The following is a 23,492-nucleotide window of genomic DNA, read 5'->3' on the forward strand; positions in this document are numbered from 1 at the left end:
AGCCTGTGCTTCATTGACAGAAAACCTGACCCTGTACATATGGTTTAAGACCAAGACGTTCCGTGATTGATTCGTGAATGGAAGCACGCACGGTGAATGGAAGCACCGTGCGTGCTTCCATTCATTCGGCGTTCGTTGCCATGGTGACAGCGATGAAAGCAGACGAACTTCATGTTGCGGAAGAACGCTGCGGCGCAGCGATTCCAGGTGCGTTCTAAGTCCCTTCCCGCATGCTTTTCAATGGGCGGAAGGCGAACAAAAGGAGTTCGAAATAAGGACTTAAAGCAGAAGGTTCCATTTCTCCAGCGCCTCATGATTTGACGAGCCTTACACGAAAAACGTGTTTTTTTGGCCATCCCGCTCCCTGTTTCTTTAGAGCGCAGCTCTTAGGGGCCCGTTTCCGGCTAGAGCGGCGTCGCCGTCGGCGTAACCGCGAGGTCACGTGACCCCCCCCCCCCCCCCCCCGAGGTCACGTGACCCCTCCCAAGGAGGGCAGGAGGGGGAGGAGGGAGGATGAGACGAGGGGAGGAGGGTGAAGGAAGAGGGGAGGAGGAGGGGGTGAAGGAGAAGGAGGGGGTGGAGGAGGAGGAGGATGGGAGGAGGACGAGGGAGGAGGGGAGGAGGAGTAGCAGGCAGGATCACTAGGGGAGGAGGACGAAGGAGAGGTATACCCTCCCCTCAGTACCCTTCCCTCCTCCTCAAGAGCTGCGCTCTAATTAAGGGAGTTGTAAAACCTTGTAAACGGCTTTCATTTTTATCCGTGACATGGGTCTAAAGTATCAAACTGCCGGGAAATGTATAGCTGTAGAAAGAAATGAAAGACGTTTACAAATTCCTGTAACGCTAAACTAGAGCGCAGCTATTCGAGGAGGAGGAGAGGGTATGGCCCTCCTCCTTGTCTCCTCCTCCTCGTTTCCTCCTCCTTCCTCCTCCTCCTGTCCTTCTCCTCTCCTCTTCCCGCTAAATTTAGCGGGTTGAGTTCCCCCTAAATTTAGCGGGGAAATTGACGTCACGTGACCTCAACACCAACTTAATTTCCCCGCTAAATTTAGCGGAGAAATTGCCGTCACATGACCTTGTGTTACGTCACCCATGAAAAAATTCAGTTCCTCCGCCAGATTCAGCGGGAAAAATTGACGTCACGTGACCTCAACACCAATTCTGTTTCCCGCTAAATTTAGCGGGGCGGTTGCGCCGAAGCAATAAAGTGTTTAAGAAGACCGCTTGAGCGACTATGGTGCAATCGATCGACCTGCGGATAGTCATGTTGGAGCGCTGGTCTGAACTGTAGCTCATATCGTACAGTGTTCAGTGCAACTGTCGTCTGCAATGCCCTGTTGTCCCCTCCCCGAGAGCGATTGGGCTGTCAGGGAAAAGGGTGAACCACTAATATTTTACAATCGCTGGACCGCACTTCCTTGCTCCGCGAATGTGATCACCACCGGACGGCCATCTTGCATCCACCGGAAGTCGACCTTTTGAAGTGTTGACGAGGCGTGCTGGAGACACGTTATCTGCTCGTTCGCAGTCATTCGACCATTGAGTTTTTTTTGTTTTTTTTTCAGAACGCTGTCCCTGGGAGTGGCGGCTGCATTATTCAAACGAGAGCTTTTACTCTGGTTGCGCCGCTTAGCCTAGTGTCTGAAGCAAGAAATACTGGGTATCCCAGGAAGCCGTGATCGCGTAACGTGCCAGTACAGCGGAAGCTACAGCCCTGGCGGGCCCATGGGAACGTGACTGCGTACCGCCGGAGCGCGCCTCTATTCCGAAGAAGCATCAGGCTTTTCGCTGCGTCATGCTCCAATATGTGTCCGCTGTGCTCGTATGCGTGGTGCATATCGAAACCGTCGGCACGCAATGTGGGGCTTAACGTTCACCCTTTGCCAAGTTACGACGAGAAAGACTTTAACCGTGGGCTCTCACTCTGCCGGCGCCGCCTGGCTGTTGCCGGCTGGCTATGGGCAAACCTGGTGGAATTTCAACTGCCGGATCCCTTCCATGGCGTTCGTTGCATTTGGGCATACCGATGCTCAGTGGAACGCGCGCAAAAGCAGCTGTGGTTCACACCCAGATTCGCTCTTGTTCTAGCCTTCTAGCATCTCCGACTCGTTAAGTGCGGACCTCCAGGCATCTGACCGCCAAACATCTAGCGCCGTTTTTGCCTCACGTTGCGTTCCAAACCGCACACGACGACAAAGGCAAATCAAGCTATATTTGAACACATGCCATCTGTATTGAATATTTGAAAACTAACTTGCCGTAACTGAATGGGCAGACTTTGAAATTGAAGACTAAACTTTACGTGTAATCTATCGATATGCAGTTTCTGGAAACTCTAATATCGAAAGATTCTTCGTAATTTATATTCTCGTAATTTTTATTAATCGACGTGATTCCATTTTTATAACGCGAAAATATAGAGTAATTTTATAATTTATTTTAAGGTATACTTTATCTGTACAGTTGATTGCTTACTTTTTTTAATCCATTATATTTAACACACCGGTCGCGTAAATCATCGTGGACATAACTTGGGAAAACTTTGTTTCAATATTAGGTAGTCTGGTCTAATAAAAGCAAAAGGATAAACTAACAAGCAAGAATAATTGTAATATCGATACAATGAAGTATAGTCCCAAAGAAGTTATTTAATTTGACATTAACTTTACGACTGTAGCATACATTGAAAGTTTTATATAGTCGAAAAAGCAATGCTGTCTGCACGGTGGGGTTGCAGATGGACCAGTGGACTGGAAAAACAATCCCGACTTCGGTCCGAGTTCCTCTTTCGCCTTATAAAACGCACCAATTGTCTACAGGAATGACTTTTCACTTTTAGGCTAAGAAGGCTGAACTGCATACTAAGCCTTAGGAAATTTTTGTTCCTCAGTTACAACTTTGGATTGAAGCCATGACATCTAAAAAAAGAAAAAAAAAAGAAAAAAGCATCACCCAGCGCCATTTTTGTGCTAAGTTACAATGTCTGAGCATGGGAAACTGACTTTTGATATTCACTTAAAAGTGGGCCCGATCAGTTGGAATAAATAGAATGTAGAAAAGTTAACATATGCGCATGTAAACGAAACGATACAAGAGCAACGAGAAGGGCCCACAACGATCCTTTTTTGAACTACAAAAAAAAAAAAAAGGGAAAGGGGAGGAGCGGCTTCTGAAAGCAAGTGGAAGAACAGAGGGATTGCAGTATGTCAGAAACGAATTTAATGTATTAATACAAAAATACCTCCTTGTTATGTACACCATAAATACCTATTTACATAGTGTGAAGTCAGTGAATTATGAAGTTGGATCACAATGAAAGCCATATTACGACGTGTGAAGGCAGGTTCAACACACTTGCGACTGCTCGCGACCGGACATGCTAAAAATCCGGGGTTTAGCCTCTCCGGTCGTAAGCAGTCGCAAGCCTGTGAAGCAGCCTTGAGCCTAAAGTAGAAGACACTGCCCGGAGACGTCAGCAGTGTCCGATGAGACCATTTCACGCCGAACGTACCCATCCGAAAAGTTTGCGCAGACAGGGGAGAGCAGCCTGTCCTCTCGGCTTACATCACAACAATGGCTGTTGGAGTGGCTTGGAAACTGGGCACTATCGGGGCGCAGTACGCCCCGCGGTTCGTAGCCACTCGGATCGGCGCCTGAGGCGGCGGTGCCGCCTTCCTGACGGGGATGGCCATGTAGTTGGGCTGAGGCTTGGCCACCATGATTTTGTAGGAGAATTCTTCGGGCATGGCGTAGCGGATGACCGGCGGGCCGAAGTAGCAGCTCTTGGCAGTCTTCGGGTGGACGAGCACGTGGCACAGCACTAAGAGCGGGACGACCAGAATGGGCAGGAAGCCCGGATGCACGGCGACGGTCAAGTATGTGCCCAGCGCGGCTACGGTGACCAAGGCGGAGGCCCCGAACAGGCTGCAGGCGTTGTGGCGGACGCTGGCCCAGCCAAACGAGGAGCCGGAATGGGCTGCGTCGGGGCGCTGCATCTGCGGGATCGAGATGTGGAAATAAGCGTGCGACGCGACACTCAATACTGGTCTGGCGCGAAACGAGCACAAGATTTGACGCGAACCGACAACGTTGGAAACTACACAAAGCGTGAAGGTCTTGGAGACCATGGAGAGCTTTCGATGAACGTTGAGAGGGCTATTTTGCCGCGACTGAATAGCCCGCCCAAGTTATCGTCCGCGAACTCGACCGAGTTTATCTTTTAAGGCGTCCGGTTTACTGGCTATAACAAAGGAAGCAATCTTTACAACGGTTGGCGTCACCGGCTGTCGTCAAGTCTTGTTGTTGATTTAGGAAACAGACTCCTTGTTCGCTCATGGAAACATGGCACAACGTGTCTCCATGAAAAACGCACAGACGCGGTGACACCACTCTGACCTTGCGTTTCTGATGACAAACACGACGACGACAATATCGGCGCTCACTCGCGAAGCGAGCGACGGGAGATCGACGAGTAAGGACTAACCTCGACGGTGGGGCCTTTAGCCATGGCTTCGTTTCCCTGGAACAACGCAGCAGCGACCAAGTGCCCGCGCGGAGTCGACCTCTCCGAAGGCTGGGGCGGCCGCGTCGCCAGACTCTGGCGCGTTAGTGGCGTCGCGCGGCCGACCGGCCAGTCCCATCGCAGTAAACCACACCTCTGACGATACGACGCCAGTTCAAACTAGAGCCCCAGATGGCAAGAAGGGAGGACGATCAAGATTGGCCAGTGGGGCGCTTCGAAGCGGGTAGCGCCGGCGCGTCTCCGATAGGGCGCATGGGGGGGGGGGGGGGGGGGGGGTTTGCGAGGATTGCCTCGTAGGGCTTCCGGCGCGCGGGGGTGTGGTCGGCGCTTTCTGTCAAAAGTTAGCCGCCTGGCTCGAGCGCTATCTTTTTAACTGTCACACGGCATTTTGAGAAAACAGATGACGTCTCGATAACGTCGTTTCGGTACAGACAGTACTGGACGGTCGCGCATTGTTTAAAATGCAACTGGCGGAAATAGTTTACATTGGGATTTTCGGCGTGTCATTATAGCTGGGATCTGATAAAAGGGAGCAGAAACAAGTTTTCCTCGAACCCCGTGTTCAAGGCAATCTGGCATCGTACACGCCTCCTCACGAGCCTCAACGCTGGTGATTACACGGGCGAAACTCGCCCCGTCACTGGGCTGTGACCGCACGCGCTCAGAATGTGGCAGCCCAGAGATGGCAGCTCGCAGGAAGCGGTAGTTGGGCTTGCCTAGATTAACTGCATATGCTCCGCAAGCAGAGCCTTTACAGTTACTCTAGGCTTGCCTATTGGGAGATTACATTTGAGTTACTTAGGCCGGTGCAGACGTGTTGCTGTAGTGTAGGGCGGTGCATTTCGTGTATTTGTTTTAAGATAGGCTGCACTTGCACACCGGTGAAGGAGGTATCCCAATCAAACGCGCCTATTCGTATTTCATTCGCCTTATGACGGGACTAAAACACAACGGAAAAGAAGACAGGACAAGGAATTTATCTTTAGTTGTTCATACAGCGGCCGGTTAGTCTGTCTGAACATGGCGACATTGTTACCCACTGTAGGTGAGCAATTTAGCCGGTGCAGTATACAACCGCTAGCCTGGAGTCTTTAACGCGCGCACCACGCAGTAGTGATACACGACCGCATGCTTGTACGATGCTCATCCAGGTGGAAACGGGCAGCGGTGGCTCGTGCTTCGAGCTTGTGTGAAGACAAGATAAGCGCTGTCTGGCAACTGAGCGCCGTTCACACTCTTGCGACCGAGTAAGACCGAGAGAGACCAGACCGGTTTTTAAGCCTTTTGCGATCTCTTAGGACCAGCTCCGCTGCAGCGAATGAGGTCCTAAGAAGTCGCAAAAGGCTTAAAAACCGGTCTGGTCTCTCTCGGTCTTACTCGGTCGCAAGAGTGTGAACGGACCTTAAGCAACCCTACTGCAGCCGCGTGCGCCAACGTCTGGGTGGAGCACTGTCAGGCCTTCGACAACTTCCAACATGGGCTCTGGTCGGCTACCTGCCAGCTTAATTTAATGCTGAATCATCAGAGGCACACATACAACGATGTACCTCTGCAGATTCGGGGGTTTCGCCTAAAATAATGTGACTAAACGTAAGTTAGCACAGCCTGTCTGCATACAAAATGGCACGGAGCGGTTGAAAACGCCCATAATGATATGCAAGTAAACCCTGAGAAGTCCCTATAGAGTACCTCAGCAGAACATCGGCCGTTATTTAGAGGCAGTGTTTTGGGCGTTACCGAGAAAAAGTAAGAAAACAAGTTATTCATTACTTGCAAGTAAAAGGAACGCGTTACCGACCTACGTTATCTCAAAATAAAAGGAACGCGTTATCGTTACCGTTTTTTTTTTTTTTGGCGAAAGCGTTTTTCGACACTATACAGGACAAAAGGCGTGTGCGTTGGGCTTTTTAAAAAACTAGGACCGGATGTGATGCAGCGGAGCTGGTCCTAAGAAGTCTGGTCTCTCTCGGTCTAACTCGGTCGCAAGAGTGTGAACGGGCCTTGAAAGGGCAAGAAGAGGAAGACGAGAAATAAAAACATCAAGAAAGCATGGAAAGAAACAAAAAGAAAAAGGAAAGCGCGATTTTTTTTTTTTTTTTGAGTGTGTGTTGGTTTACAAGAATACTTGAAAGATTTTAACACATCTCGTAATCGTTCGTTCTTTTGGCGTTCACCTGGAGAATTGCTGGTTAAACGTTTCATCTACATCTCAAGCAGTGGTGTTAAGGTTACCTTTGTTTATTATTTTTATAAACCAGAAATTCTCTGGGATGTCGAAGACTGCGGCACCACATGATGGCGTTTTGTATAAAAAGGGTCTATGGTTCGCTGGTTTCGAAGCAAAATTACAGTATTACGCCTTTGCGTCATTAGTATTTTGCGTCTTTGTCAAAATACAATGCACAACGTGCTCAAAACCAGGCATAATGATAGCAGTCGTAATCTCTCCATTGGCACAGAAAAAAAAAAAAAAAAAACGCAAAGGAAAAGTGTTTGTATGATTTTTAATTCCGTAAGTTAAGTAGGAACAATTTTAATCTGGAACTAGATATAAATGTTCACTAACACCTATTAGACTATATAACGCCATAAAACATTTTTTTTTCAAAAATAACTTTAGGGCACCTTTAATAGAAAAAAGGAACCTTAAATTTCATTGATCATCTAAATCGATATTACCTAATACGATTGAAGTGAAAACTAATACCCTTTTCGGAAAGAGTGCCCACTCTTGGCAGCTGGGGAATCCCTGCACAATGGCGGCCTAAAACCGCAACGCCCCGGCACACTTGATGCATTTGGTTAGATTAAAAAATTAAAACGTACCGACAAAAAAAAAGTGATGAGCGCAGTGATGTTGTGCTTTCGAACCTGTTTGATTGACTCGCCTGCTCCCAGCGTTGGCCGCGCTCCGACGTTCGCTATCTTATGGAATGACTTGCACGTTCCACATGTCAGTTGTTCCGCCATTGTACAATGTACCGACCTTCTAATAATCGGCGCGTGACTTTCGAAAGGGGCCTGTTGATGCGCGCCCACTCCTCTCTGTAGATTGTGACTGTCGTTTCGGAAACAAAAAAAAATACTTTGACAACTCTGTCCATCAACACGAGAGAACTATGTTCTTGGCGGCCCTGTCACATTGGGGCAACAGCAACTGTCGGGAAACATGTTTTTGTCGCCCGGCAACCCTATTTTCGGATTTGTTGTCCGACAGTCAGAGAACACTTTCTCCCACCCGCGCTGATGGCACGGCCAGCACGGGGAATACTCCGCTATTTTCATTCTTTACCTTCATTCGTGCGGCGTGACTGCGCTGGAAATGTGACTGTACAAAGTTCTAGTGCGCTCGAAGGGTCGGAAATTACCACGATCATCAACCAGTGGCTGTGATTAGGAAACTTGACAGGGGGAGTATTTTCCACTCTTTATTTTAACAAAATGGTCTTCATTCGGCATACGAAGCAGTCCTGGCCCCTAACAGAGGAAGATAAGATCGCTGCAGCGCTCGTGATTTATGCCTGCGTATGAAGTGATTCTCTCCGGTTCTCTCTTCCCTGCAATTCCTACTTCATGTGTAAAATTGAGTTCCAAAATGTCCTTTGTAGCGTGATGTTGAGCTGAACTGACAGTGCTTAAAAACTGCGACACCGAAACGATCGGCCTTCATAACAATCGGTGGGATAAACGTTTTTTAACGCTGTTTATTGACCTTTACTACCTGCTATGTGATCGCTTCATTCGCCAAAACGCCATGGGGATTTTTGGAACAATTCAGGTGTCTGGCAGCGGATGGTTTTAAGTTCCATGACCTGGTTTTAAGTTTCATGACCAGAGTGAGTCGTTTTTATGCTTCGATTTTTGAATTGCTTGCTTTTGTGGTTTATTGTTATCAAATTTTATCAAGGGGTGAGTCATGCCGTTTTATTTACTTAGCAGCAATGTGAGGTGGTCTCTCGGCAGTTCTAATTTCAATAGCCATCTCAACGTTCACGACAGCAGCTGACCATTTCGACAATCACTTTCTGTATTTACGCACTGTAAAACATTCGTCAAATTATTTTAGCTGAACGCCGGCCTTTGTATTGTAAAATAGCGTTTTCCAAGGCTTTATATGAGTAAGCTCTTAAAAGAGAAATACGTTATTGATAAAAAAAAAATCCGCTATCGAATTAAGCTATCTTCGTTGTTCACAGAACAAAATTCGCCATCCACCGATCTGGCAACACCGGTCGTCCAACAGAAGTTGCTGCTGTTTTTGTTCCCGAAAGCTGTCCCATCGAGGCAACATTGTTGCTGTCCCTGTGTTGTGCTGATGTTCCCGCGATATGACAGGTTTGTCGAGTAACAAGGGACAGAGAACAAAGTTGACCCAACTGTTTATGAACATGTTGTTTTGCTGTCGTCGCCGTGTTTCCTCAATGTGACAGGACCTTTGATGATCACGGCCGCTCGATGCTCCGCTCTCGTACGCGATGGCATTTAGACTCGAAACCGGCAAGCTACCGAGCTGAAGTGCTCCAGTAGTTAAAGCTAGTCAGTCAATAAAATGTGGGCGCCAAAAGGCAACCGGTTCCACGTTTCTAAGCTCTGACTACTTTACGTACTTTCGAAACTTTTGCTGGAGTCTCGTCGTCCAATAGGAACTTTGAAAATGCCCTCATACATTGAGAAGTTGTGGAGAATTTTGGACAATGAAAACAAACCAAACCTCATCTTCAAACGAGAGCGAATTTGGTACACAAAACGCAATCATTAAGGAAAACAATAAAATTAACACGGGCAAGCCTATAAGCTGTATGCCTAAGCACTACCACTATGTCTACAGCTTAACTCTCCCCCAGCGCATAGGGAGGGCAATCCCGAAGATAGCTGAGAACTGGATAATAAAGAGCGCCACAAGGTCACACAATGACATCAAAAAAGTCTATCAGCTGTGCCACACGGCCCAAAAATGCTCACCTTTTTCGGTTAAAACCAAATTTTGCACTCTCAAGAAAAAAGGGTGTCAAAAGGTGTATTCTTACACCCTTTGTCCCATATAATACACCCCCGAATTTCAATCCGACATACAGCGCCCCACAGTCGAACAGACGGCCCGAAATTTTACGAGGGGCTTGATAGCCGTGTGGTACAACATATTAAAATAGCTAACGTACGTTTTACTGAACACGAAAAAAATAATCCGGGTTTTCTTGGCCCTACTGTAAAAACTCGGTGTTTTCTTTATGTGGTCTTTGATACGTACTTTAGCTATTTAAAATGTTGTACCACACGGCTATCAAGCCCCTCGTAAAATTTCAGGCCCATTGTTCGACTGTAGGGCACTGTACGTCGAATTGAAATTTTGGGGTGTATTATATGGGACAAAGGGTGTAAGAATACACCTTTTGACACCCTTTTTTCTTGAGAGTGTGGTGTATGAATTCGGCATACTTTTATCGGTTCTTATTGGTTAACACCAAGAACCCCAAGCCCTTTATATACAACGTAGATCCCGTTTAGTTTATCCTCGATCTCTCAAATCCGTTTTTGGTGCATCAGAACGCAAGGAAGGACACGCCAAGCAAAGGGCAACAAAACGAACTCGCGCGATGACGAGGCAGCGAAGCGCGGGCCGTCATTGGTTGATGTGGGGGAGAAACAAAATGACGTGGACGCACTTGGCGGGTAAACAAACGCACGAGGTGCGCAAAGAGCAGACGAACTTGCACGCCGTATATAATAATATATACTAAACCATCGCAATGTTTCATTTCAATGCCTTAGCTTACACCGACCGCGTCCACGAGTTCTCTGGATGATTGTCCACTTGTGTCGTGGAACGCCTCACGATGAAACCCAAAATGAGCAAGGAGCTTTCCTTTTACAAAAGTAGCGGATGAATGTAGCCCAAATTTCCTTCCATGTGGATTCAGCAGCTCATATGTTATCTTATTTTACCAGCGCAAGCAGCGCAAAGCAGTGAACCCGCCTGCGGTCCATTGGGACCTGACGTGGGGACATCGATGTACCCTATGTTTCACAGAAAGAGCCCTCAAGAAATCTTACTCCTCGAGACGGGACAGGCGTACGAGACGTTGACATTTCTTCTGCGCGCACGTGTATTCTCCAAGGCGACCGATATCTTCCGGCATCAACAACCCGGTCAGCACCCGAGATTCTGCCGCACGGAACCAGTCTTATCCAGTCGGTAGCACACTAGCTCAAATGTGCTCGGCAGCGGACGATAAAACCTCCGCCGAAACTGCCGCGGGCGCTTTATTTCGCTGATGTATATGCACAGAAAACTAACCGTAAAGGACGGATTTTCTCACTTTCGCCAAATAGCAGAGCAAAGTCGACACTATCGGCACTATCGGCACATGCTCTGATGCTGATTTTCGTCACAAATCTGAACCCGAATATCCGACAATGCCAATGAGTCATGAGAACTCCAGCCGAGCGATGACTGATCCGTGGAACGTAATTGGCTTTTTGAAACTGCGAGGCTGACTAACGTAGCGGCGGTAAGGCCGATAAGACATGACGCGCCGGGTGAAGGGGGAACGAGAATCAATCCGTGTCTATTCTTGGTCTACTGGGTCGTCGTTTGTATGCACCCAGTGGAAAAGGGTCCGGATCCTCCTTACCACGCGAAGCATAGCGGAACATATCGCTGACACCCGACCGATGCCGCGCCAGATACGATACATGATATCCCCATTCGTTTACATTGAGAACAAATACCCGAATATAAAAAAAACAGTTGAGTCAAACTTGAGAAGAGAAAGCACAATTACCACAATTACCGCGTGACGAGAAGCAGTTCAAGGCACTTGCACAAAGTCCCGATCATATATTAATCGCTGCGGGGGTCGTCTAGTTTGTAGCGACCTCCTCATGGCTGGTGTTTCCGACGCACTTCACGAAACACTATAGACCGACGCAGCCGACGCTATACGAGCTGATGGGACTAATCAGACAGCATCACGGCGTTCGTCACGTTATGTAGGTGTTCTATCATCGCTGAACCAATCATAAACAGAAAAGACGCAGTGATTGGGCTTTTGGCGCTGCTTGTTTGGTCCCGTTAGTTCGTATAGCATTGGCTGCGTCTGGACTTAAGCTGAAACGAGGTCACCGCTTGTGTTTGATCAAGTGGTTGGCTGTCGTGCTTGTGGGGTGCCGAAGTCACACCCTGAAGCACGTCGTCCTCGCTGTCGTCGGAACTGCATGGAAACTGTCGCAACGGAATGCTTCTTTAGTCGGCAGCAAGTGCTGTCGATTACGTCGTAGCAGTTTCCCGTCTGCCGTGATGAGATTATAGGATCTAGAATGCCCAGAAGGACTTCAGAACTTGTGCTTTCGTTGCCCATGCACCCTTACTGACCCGAACAGTATATATCACCTGGGCTGAGAGGTGAAAGAGGCACCCTGGAATGGTCCGTTTGGCTATGCTTATGCACTCGGTGACCATGAGCGACTTGAATGCCTTGCAACGTCGTTCGCCTTCTGTCTTGAAGTACCTCGGCAGGTGCTTGCCCCCGGTTTCAAATGGAGTGGACCTCTAACCAAAAAGTCCCAGCCAGAAATAGTGGTCTTCTTTAAAATTCGCTCAACCATCTAAGCGCCTTTCTCTGCTACATACCGTTTGTTCGCGCAAACCCTGAGCTCGAGGTGACGTGGAACAGACCTCCATTGGTGTGCCACACCTGGCCAAATAACATTCGTCACCTCGATGACTGTCTTTGCTGAAGTGTATCCGAGAAGCTCTCCCTGAGTGAAATTGGACAGGGCGTCGTATGCAGACAATGATTTCCCACCATGCTCGAAAAGGTCAATTCTGACGCAAATTACGCCTGGTCTGGCACTGAGCGCATCGTCGAAGGTACTCGTGGCTGGCTGATGCGTATTTCCTGCAAACAGAGCAAGTCTAGACGAACGCTTCTACGTCTGAATTAACACCGGACCAGAAGACAAGCCGTCGCGCCCTCGCTTTGAACTTGTTGACACTTATGTGTCCCCGATTGATTCTTTCCAACGTTTCCCGCTTCATGCCGGCTGGAATTACGACCTTGCAACCTTTCAAGAGAACTCCTTTAACTTGCGTCAGGTCTCCCTCAGACGATTTCCTCTCGCCTTCAATAGGTTTTCCAGATTATAAGCTCTGTTGCACACTCTTTAGAGATTCGTCTTGGCTCGTTCCTGTAGGCAACAACTTCGATGTGCGTCACTGACGAGTGAATAAACCACACTTAAAGCGTGTTCTGACGTCATCGATGCTGACGTCCTCTATGTCAAATCTGGCAGGAGGAGCTGTTTTCCTTGAACAAATTGCATTTCAATTTCGTAGTACAACAACAGCAATACATAAATAAATAAACGTTGTAATTTTGTCAGTCGTCTACTGTGAGATAGCTATCAAAGGGCGATGGTCTGTATCAACGGTTATCTTGCGGCCGTTCACTAAGTGACTGAACCTTTTGCAGCCGAACACGGCGGCCATCGTCTCCTTTTCTGTTAGCCAATATCGCTGCTGTTTTTCGGTGAGTGCTCGCGAAGCGTACCCTATACCAGCCTCCAGGTGTCACACTGCAGCGATGCTGCACCGATGTAGTTTTGCGATAGACAGCAGGAGGCTTGTTGCTTTTGCAGGGTCAGACAGACGCTGATATCAACGGATGCTGATTCATTTATTCCTGCCGATCTGAACCGTTATCAGCCAGTGACACTATATCATCTGCGTATATAAGAGCTGGTAATTCCTCTTTAACTCCCTCTGTAGTCTGCCAGATCAAAACTATGACCACTATTCTCCAACTTTTTTTTCTAGTCTTTGTAGGTAGAACATGAACAGCAACGGTGATAAACTGCATCCCTCTCTTAAACATCGCTTTATCTCTATTGGCTTTGTTGCATTTCCTTCCCGTGTTACTATTACTCTATTATTTCTGTAAACATTTTAGCAAGCCATGTTATAATTAACCTGAGACTGGGGTAGTGAAGAAGCATCAAAATGTAAAAGGGACAGAAAATAGACAGGACGACGTCTAAAACTCAGCTGGGGCAAAGAAGAAACATCAAAACTACGTTTTGATGTTTCTTCTCTACCCCAGTCTCAGGTTATTTTCAACATGGTTAATATTCACCAGCTCGCCTGCACCCTTACGAGTTTTTTCTATTTTAGCAAGCTCCAGTATTCCCTCTTTTACTCTTAAAAGGGCACTAAGGTGGATATTGAAATTGTCTTTCTCTAGCGCGCTCAAAAAAAAAGGGCCTTGGCGCGGTTTTTGGATGCGTTTTTAAGGGCGAAAAAGGTCATCTGTGTGGTTGTAATTTTGGGTTTCATAGCGTACTTAGGGTGCGTAGCTGGAGTTCGCGCCATAAAAAGACGATCGCAAAATTCACCTTATTGCCCCTTTAAGCTGCTCGTTATGTCCCACAGTCTCTCCTGAATTACAACCTCGTATGATATCCAAAAATACTGTGTAGGCTGACCTATTTTCCTTCTCTACGACCTCGATACAAAAAATTGTCCTCCAACCTCCTCCGTTTGCGTAATTCATTTTGTAGTTCGTCTAGCACATACTCGTTCTCTACCCACCCCTGCAAGTTGTCCTTTATCGAGGGAAGGGGTGGCGCAAAGATGCGCTCCGATAGGCGACCGAGACATAAAAACCCGTCCAATTATTTTTTTTTTTAACACCGTAAATGTTGTACATATTTACCTTATATATTTCTAAAATGAGTTGGTTTAGTGTTTTTGGATGATGCCCAGAAAGTTTCTAATAGATACCATACCCTTACTTTGTCAGGTTCTTTTAGCCTTGTATCCAGTTGTCGTGAAGATACCGAGTTACACGAAGGCTGATTGTTAGGGTTAAAATAAATACGTTGGCTTATTTAACTTGGTTACAAGATATTAAGCTGGCTTAAGCATACATTTCCTAGGGGAGAACGGGCGCCTCCCGTGCGTATCGCGCGCTGTCTCGGGGTCGTCTCTCTTGAGAAGAGGCTTCTCCTCGGCAAGCTGCAACCCGACGCCTTTCTCCTCTCGCCTCGGAATTCGCCCGGGTCACATGAACCGGGGAGGGGGGACGCTTGCGGGGGCTCCATTGAGGCACAACGGGAAAGCCGTGTCTGGACGAACAATTCGGCGGTGTGTCTTGGTCCGATCGGCGGTTCACGCGGCGGAGAGGTCGCACCGCTGACAAATTGGTTAATGAAAAAGTTAGTTACTCAAAAGTAATTATTAGACTAATTATGCTTAACGTGTTTGGCAGAGATCAATACAAAATTAACAAGTTCTCTGTGCGATGCGTGCTTAAAAACAATTTAGCCCCCCTCTCCTCATAGAAATCCTAGCCATGGAATGTACGGCACTGCTCAGCCCTGCACACGCACGAACACAGATATACGCCTGTTGAAGATGTCTCTTAACGGCGGCCGACGAGCGCCGACACCGATGCGTACAACACAATAGCGAGAAGAGAGAAGAACAGTGATTCATGAGACGTGGAGAAGAAACAAGCAAATATGTCTTTTTTTCTTCTTCTTCTTTTTGAAGTTCAACGAATATCACATGTCTCGAAGCCGCCGCCTTTCGAGCGAGCGCGTGGCTGCCCCTCGATCGCAACACCTGGTCCCAATAGACGGCCCGATTTCCGCCGCGCAAGACGCGTCCAGGGTGCTTCCCGTACGCCGGTGAGTAGTGCAGATTTCCCAGCTTGGGGGGGCGAATTTCCATCGTTGTTGCTGGACCTTTCTGAAAATCAGTATTCAATCATGTCCGTTGCAAAATGTTACTCGTAACAGCAGCAGTTTAACTGCAAATGTAAAACAAAAAAACAACAACGCGGGGATTGGGAACGAGAGCTTGTCTCCGCAGGCGCCTCGTCGAATGTTTCCGTTCTGATTATTTTATTTTTATCCCAATGTTTAAATGGGGTCTTCCTGGAGTGCTGACGACTCGACTTCTGCCGTGTATATCCGTTTCGGAACTGAATGCTCCTAAGTGGCGTCCTCGTTCGGTTGTTTGTTTCCATTCCTTGGGCTGGATTGGAAACACGTTTTTACGGTGTCATTGTACGTTCAGACGAGATGAAGGCTCCCTTGTCCCGTATACGCGAAGCCTTTGCATCGGAAGCAATTTTTTCCATACCGCAAACTAGTTTTGAGTAACGAAATAGGGATCACCGTCAGAAATGTTTTCACTGGAACCACATGTCTCCGCCGGCCGTCTGACTAACTGGCGCGCTTTACGTGCAAGCAGTACTTCGGTTCAATTGCAACTTTATAAAATTAAGAATGTAGATTTCTTTTCATGTTGTGTTGCTCATTTTGTTCACACGTTACCTACACCAAAGCTCTGCTTGTGACTAGAATTATGTTACATGAAAACATATACCGGCACGTTAGTTTTAATATCTTTCAATATCACTACCACAAACGTTCGACTTCTCATGACCATGCTTTGGTCGAAAGGCACCAAACTTCAAATGAGGCAGCACCATTGATGTTTCAGTGAGAGGTTGCGTAACTCGAAAACCCGGTTAAAATCTCGGAACTGTGCGAAAAGTGCTTTTCCATTAGAAAAAATCTAATCAAGACCAGAAAAAAAAAAAAAAAAAATTACAGAATTAGTCCGGATCTCCATTTGGGGGTGAACAAATGTCAGGTTTAATCTGGCCCAACTTGCTTCCAGGGCTTCAAATCGAATCTGATCCTTCGGCTTCGGTGATGAATTAGTGTTAATCTATCGTCGCAGTCGAAATACAGAATTCTGGAGCGAGCCCCGAGGAAGCAAGGCCAATGTATCGGGCGCTTCAACACCGCGAATGTTTGAGTGACAAAACAACACTGCATTTAGGGTCAAACAGTCTCTACACATTTCCCACGTCAAGTATTTGATTGCCCCGTACAACGCTTTTTATGTACTAGATTAAAAAGTCGCAAAATCGTTTATAGAAATTAAGATGACAAAAAAATGGACTCAAGTGATTTGTTTTAAATTATCTATAAGTTGATTATGTATTTTGTTACATCATACACAGCTTCTGGCACGTAGAGTTTCAAAGGGAAACTACCATGGGGTGATTCCACGTCAATTCATGCAATGATGGTCCGGGTCATAATTTAGATATTTTTGTTAAAAATATATATGAAAGCCATGTTTTTGGGAGGAACATTCAGCTAGATATGAACGCCGTAACAATGTTTTTCGCTGAGATATAAAATAGAGAAGCTTGAGGCGTGGAAATTGAGAAGATTTCACAATGCTACTTTGCACAGTCGTCATTTTCTTATCGAACCTTTCACGGCACCATAACTTTTTTAATATGTTTTACAAAGGTTATACAACACATACATAAAAAATTAAAAATATCAATAAAATATTTCTATGCAAACAAAAATATCAAACATGGCATAAAAACGCGTTTTAGAGACACATTCACAATTTTTTTGCAAATAAACCATCTTTCATAATACTTCACAAAACATATCAAAATACGGGTATTTTAATATTCTTTACGGATATGTAAAAATTATATGCCCACCCTTAATTGTCTTTTTGTTATTAACGCGGAAATGCGGCTGATTTCTCAAAATGTGGCAAGATTGGGCGTCCATATTTAAAAAACTCCATCTTTTATTTTTTTAAGTCCCCGTGGCACTTTACAGTGACTTGAACTAACCTGTGATGGCAAAAGATTGAGTAACATATGACCTCCAAGCGGGAAAAGCTACGACAAACCTTCACTCGGAGCGAGCCGACGTCTTCGTCAATGCGGCTTTGCCGCACAGCACCAAACGTTTTGAGCGTTAGTTATGGCATGTATTTTATATTATTAAAATTCTTTTTGTTTCATAAGGGCTGAGTATTAGTGACGCGAAAATGGACTTTGAGCTGGAATACCATTAATTAGCTTACAATTCACAGGAACAAAACGGCCCCACTGTGCGAATTTGTTAACTATGCATAGATAAGCTTGAAACTCTCAGTTATGCGAGTGGCCATGTATACATCCGGCCTCTCGGCATATGATGACTTCCACAAATGAGAAGCCTGGATTCCTCTCACCGGTTTTATGGTGGTCCACTCTGCTTGCTTTACCGCACGAAACTCTCGAACCCGTTCCACGGACAGGTGGAACATGCAGACATTTGTTACTTTTTTACGTAGCACTTCCACTAAGTCTTTAGCGGTGGCAATCGTTGAGTTGAGCGAAGATCTCAACTTGGTGAGCGTTGGTTCTTCCACCTACTTCATCACAAGCGCTTTCTCCGTGTCCAGTGGCTGAAAAGATCCATCTTGCCGAAGAGTGCGGCTTCCGAGACAATTCGTGGAATTGGAAGCGATTCTTGAAATGCGCCGCCGCTCCGTCTGATACAAGAGTTATTTAAAAAAAGACTGGGAAATGAACATTAACATACTCTTTTATGGCCTATGTGGCTAGAAGAGCGTGAGCTGTGTCATGTGTCGTGTACCATCGGTGACAACGGCAAAGCTTTGCGTGCCTTGCGTGGACGTAACCACACTTGTGGAGAGAGACACTTGAGTTTTTTTTTCAGTGAAAACTCTGCACTTCGGTTGGAAAGAGTATACTGTCCATTTTTCCGCAAAATCGAAGTGGAACATCACTGCCTTGGGTGGTAAGGCGGTTCTTGTGTCATGTATCAGGCTTCGTTCAAGGTCAAGGATGTAAGAATGCCTCATATACTTTTCGCTCTCCTATTGCTGCAGGAAGGCAGAAGTGTCCATAACCTTTTTGAGGAGTTCGCCAGCGTCCCATAACGCGAAACAGATCTCTTCGTCTTCGTCGAGATGAAGCGACTGCAGCGAGATGCTCTGCGTTTTTGGGCACTTTTCGCAACGGCGCAGGAAGCAATCGTTCTGTGGAGCGCAGAAGAGGTAGATGCGCTTGAGATCGTCTTCAGTAAATGTCTTCTTTGGGGCATTTGTTATTGCCGTTAAAAGCAACTGATAATTGACGCAATATATGCATGTGCACACCTCGTGCTCGGGACTTTTTTTTTACCCGTTTTGGTCGTAGGGAATAAAATTTGGAGATGCCTAGTTCGGGATGGGGATGGTCCTTCCTAAACAGCTGGTAAGCTTCCTTAATAGAGCGGGTCATAAACCTTTTTACGACTTTGAACATGTCGTTGATCATGACTTTGACGACGTCCTTTTTGTTGGGGCTTTGAACAGAGCATGCGAGGTCGTCGCGTGTGTAGTACTCAATTGCAACCCTCACGTCTTCGGCATTCGCCTTTTTCCCCATGTAGGGATCAGGGGTTGCCCAAACACCACCTTTGCGCTTCAGTTTTCATGTTTGATCAATCATGTAGGCAGTCGCTTCCGACACCAGACGCAATATTGTTTTCTTCAGGATGATTGGTGGCAGAAGCACGTACATACGCTTGCGTTCCTGGTGGGAACTACATGTCTTCAGCACTTCGCAAAACGCGTCAAACCACTCTGCGCAGTGCTCACAAGTGTCTTCGAGTTCGAGAGTTTCGTTCGGTGAAGCAAGCAAAGTGGATCACCGTAAAACCTGTCAAAGGAATCCAGGAAACTCATCTGTGAAAGTCATCATATGTCAAGAGGCCAGATGAATACATGGCCATTCGCGCAACTGAGAGTTTTAAGCTTATGTATGATGCATAGGTTGCGAATTTGCAGAGTGGGGCCGGTTTATTCCTGTGAATTGTAAGCTAATTAATGGTATTCCAGCTCAAAGTTCCTTTTCACGTCACTAATACTCACCGCTTATAAAAAAAGAATTTTAATAATATAAAATGCATGCCATAACGGAATTCCTTTGTTTATAGTGAAAGGGTGCGGTGACGTGTTAGCTCCGATTTTAACTTTTGTATTTAATCGGTCGTTGAAAGATAGGCTTTTTCCAACTGCATGGAAGTACTCTCTAGTTGTGCCAATATTCAAAGATGGATCGGCACTAACTGTCACTAATTATCGTCCAATCTCACTGATCTGTTCGTTTGCCAAGGTGTTCGAAAAGGCCATGCATTGTCATATCATGCATTTTTTTTCCAGACGTATAAAAGTGCAACAACATGGTTTTATGCCAAATCGTTCTGTGGAAACAAACTTAATAGCGTTTACGGAATTTGTGGGTGCCAAACTAGGGTCGAAGCAGCAGGTCGACGCAATTTACTTTGATTTTAAAAAAGCATTTGACCTAGTGAGCCATTCACTGCTAGTTAAGAAACTTGCGTCCTATGGTATCTCCTTACCACTTTGCGAATGGATTCAGAGCTATCTGCATGACAGATGGAATTCTGTTTCATACGGTGGTGCACAATCAACCGCGTACCTCTCCAAATCGGGAGTCCCGCAGGGTTCTAGCCTATCGCCTCTGCTTTTCAACATCTTCGTGAACGATATTTGCTCATGCATAAATCACTCGGAAATGTTACAATTTGCCGATGACGTTAAGCTTTTCCGAGCTATTGTGGACATTTCTGAGTGCAATAAACTACAGCAAGATATTACAGCATTGGCAGACTGGTGCAAGGACAACAAGTTGGTTCTCAACCCTGCTAAAACAAAAGTCATATCTTTTTCGAGAAAACATTTCTTTAACACCTTTGACTACACTTTGAACAAGTGCTCGATTAAGCGCGTCTCAGTTGTACGTGATCTAGGAGTTTTCTTGGACAGTGAATTTAAATTCTCTGATCATGTGGCATACTTGAGCAATACATGTTACCGTACTTTGGGCGCAATTTCCAGAATGACTCGAAACTTTAGAGGATATTCTTGCTTTTTGCATTTGTACCGATCCCTCATCCTGCCTAAACTGGATTTCTCTAGCGTTGTTTGGAATCGTTTAAACCAGACAAACTCGAATGAACTTGAAAATGTACAGAAGAAGTTTGTTCGACTACTTTACGATCGTTATTTTAACAGGCGAATTTATTTCAGCCATGAGCGATTGTTGAAGATTTTAAACCTGCATTTCCTCTCCGAAAGGAGGCAGGCACGAGACTTTTTATTTTTACACAAATGCCTTCACGGTTTCATAGATTGCCCCAAGCTAACCTCATCCGTACTCATTGCTGTGCCTGGCAGGTCTCTTCGCTCCCATCGTGTTTTCGGTTCCTCTGATCCAAAAAGCTTAAGACCCATTGAGCGTATCCAGTATAATTTTAACATGTCAAATGTCGCAAACACGCCCGAAGTAGACATCTTTTTGCGGGAAAGTTTTAGTTTGCGGTCTCTGCTAGTGCTTTTATAATGTGACGCCCTCTTGTATCAGTCTTTTTGGCAAACAGTGTTGTTTTCAACTTTATGCACTTTTCTCATTTACATTTATTTTTCACGTTTTTGTTTGTTCAAATTATGTATGCGTTTGCGTGCATCTTTTTTATGCAAAACTGCATGTAGGTGTCAACGGTGCACCCTTATGTAGGCCTATGGGCTGTTTAGGGGCACCGGAAAAGTACAATAAATAAATAAATAACTAACGCTCAAAACGTTTGGTGCTGTGCGGCAAAGCCGGTATGACGAAGACGTCGGCTCGCTCCGAGTGAAGGTTTGTCGTAGCATTTCCCGCTTGGAGGTCATATGTTACTCAATCTTTTTCCATCACAGGTTAGTTCAAGTCACTGCAAAGTGCCAAGGGGAGTTTAAAGAAAATAAAAGATGGAGTTTTTTAAATATCGACGCCCAATCTTGCCACATTTTGAGAAATCAGCCGCATTTCCGCGTTGATAACAAAAATATATTTTGAGGGTAGGTATATTATCTTTATATATTCGTAAAGAATATTTAAGTACGCGCGTTTTGATATGTTTTGTGAAGTATTATGAAATATGGTTTATTTGCAAAAAAATTGTGAATATGTCTCTAAAACGCGTTTTTGTGCCATGTTTGATATTTTTGTTTGCATTGAAATATTTTATGGATATCTTTAATTGTTTGTGTATGTGTTGTATAACTTTTGTAAAACCTATTAAAAAAGTTATGGTGCCGTGAAAGGTTCGATAAGGAAATGACGACTGTGCAAAGTAGCATTGTGAAATCTTCTCTATTTCCACGCCTCAAGCTTCTCTATTTTATATCTAAGCGAAGAAAATTGTTACGGCGTTCATATCTAGCTGAATGTTCCTCCCAAGAACATGGCTTTCATATATATTTTTAACAAAAATATCTAAATTATGACCCGGACCATCATTGCATGTGGTAAACGCAAAAAGACGAAATACGATTAAATTCGATTAAATTAAATTGGACACGCGAGGAGCCCACTCCAGGTGTTCGAGACCGGCCTGCTAGAAGTAAGCAGCCAATGGCAGCACTGCGAAGACCACAACCGCGAAGAATGCTATTAGGCCTAACGCACATATCCTAATCATAAGCACTCTCATCTTGTATATTACATCATCACATAATTCCCTTCACTAGACGCGGCACCGCGGGCCTCCTTGGTACGGGCTGTTGCCTTTCTGCGGTGCCGCGGCTCTCCTGAGCAAATAAAGATTACTATTATTATTATTATTATTATTATTATTATTAAATTCTTCTCGTGTTTAGCCAATCGTAAGAAAATTAACAATACTGGTTTACTGTCTCGGAAGTCAGTGGATTCTATGGCATTCCCCATGATTGTACAAGAGGGCAAGCGGCTCACTAACATGATCACCTCATCAGCAGACATCCAGTCAATTTAGATTTGCGGGAAGCTTTTACGAGATGTGTTTTTTCCTCGCGAATATGGGCGAATATGGGCAATTTACTCCTACTGGGGTAAATTGCATTGAAATTTAATTTAAGTAAAACTTTGCTTTAAAGGAGAACTCCGCCGATCTTTTCATAGTCTTCGATTTGCCTAGAAACTGACAGAGCCAATCAATAGCACTTCAACTGTTATACTTCGTTTCGCTATAGGTCCCGATGCAGCCGATGTACGAGCTGATCCGACCAATCAGACAGCATCAAAAGTGCACCACCATTGTGTTTGTCATGTTTCCGTATGTTTTCTGTCATCGCTGAACCAATTCTTCGCGTTTGGGGTTTTCAATTAACGATGTGGTTACATTTAACTGTTCGTTAATTTAAATCTTTGGAGGACACCGAATAGGGGGTTACATAGAGGTTGCGGTTATAGACCCCTTTCGAAATTCGCGTGCCGATGATTAGAAGGTCGGGACCCCTGCACGATGGCGAAACAGCTGACATCGTGGAACGTGCAAGTCATTCCATAAGATAGCGAACGTCGGAGCGCGGCCAACGCTAGGAGCCGACGAGCCAATCAAACAGCGTCGAAAGTGAAACGTCACTGCGCTCATAATTGTTTTCTGTGGGTGTTTTTTTTTTTTTCAACGAGGCGCACTTTTAAAAGAGTTCGTGCGTCTACTTTCCCGCACAACACTCGGAGAATCAATCGCCGCAACTTATGGAGGCAGCTCAGCGATTACGATGCCGAAACGTATGTTTAGATAAAAAAATGCAGTTCAGTCACGCTTGCATTGCTTAATGTCACAACTCAGACTGCGTTTTTTGGTCTAAACATATGTTTTGGCATTGTCATTCGCTGAGCTGCCTCCGTAAGTTGCAGTGATTGGCTCTCCGAGTGTTCTGCGGCAAAGTAGACGCACGGGCTTTTTTTAGAGTGTAGAGGGGCTTAGGAGCGATAACCTGGTATCCCGTTCACCAGGCAAATGTGACCCCCACTTGGCTGCCGCCATGTTGTAAAATTTTGACCGTGACCGTACCAAATCACGAGGCTTTTACGCAAAACTAAGCCGAGATTTGTATTGCGATCGCTCTAAAAGTCATGAGAAACTAGTTTTTCAATACTGTTACCCCAAGAGATCCAGGGTGACCACCTTTCTCCTAGCGAAATGCGGGACACGCGGGGCAAGGGGGGGAGGGGGGGGGGGGGGGTTAGAGGAAATATATTAACACGCACACAACGAACCCAGGCTCTGTTAACACATTTATTATCCTCCACGGTTT

General features: G+C 45.8%; 2 protein-coding genes across 2 annotated transcripts in view; one reads left to right on the plus strand and one right to left on the minus strand.

The window, feature by feature from the left end:
* LOC8027518 overlaps positions 1-23,492 on the plus strand; it is a 57,569-nt gene that overhangs the window by 16,405 nt on the left and 17,672 nt on the right. The gene's annotated exons all lie outside the window — the stretch shown is intronic.
* LOC8039174 lies at positions 3,197-4,728 on the minus strand. The gene is made up of 2 exons (XM_002413188.5): positions 4,484-4,728; positions 3,197-3,995 (listed from the first exon to the last, which is right to left on the minus strand). Exons 1-2 carry the CDS (start codon positions 4,505-4,507, stop codon positions 3,561-3,563), a joined length of 459 nt encoding a protein of 152 aa, XP_002413233.4. The 5' UTR covers positions 4,508-4,728; the 3' UTR covers positions 3,197-3,560.

The sequence above is a fragment of the Ixodes scapularis genome, unplaced genomic scaffold (assembly GCF_016920785.2).
Source record: "Ixodes scapularis isolate PalLabHiFi unplaced genomic scaffold, ASM1692078v2 PGA_scaffold9__187_contigs__length_104089568, whole genome shotgun sequence".
Taxonomy (NCBI): Eukaryota; Metazoa; Arthropoda; class Arachnida; order Ixodida; family Ixodidae; genus Ixodes; species Ixodes scapularis.

What these genes read in the sequence shown, in the direction of transcription:
- LOC8039174 (XM_002413188.5), bottom strand. Translation starts at nt 4,507, where the DNA reads ATGGCTAAAGGCCCCACCGTCGAG. An exon ending in CTAAAGGCCCCACCGTCGAG is followed by an intron (nt 3,996 to 4,483) that starts GTTAGTCCTTAC and finishes TCGATCCCGCAG; the next exon opens with ATGCAGCGCCCCGACGCAGC.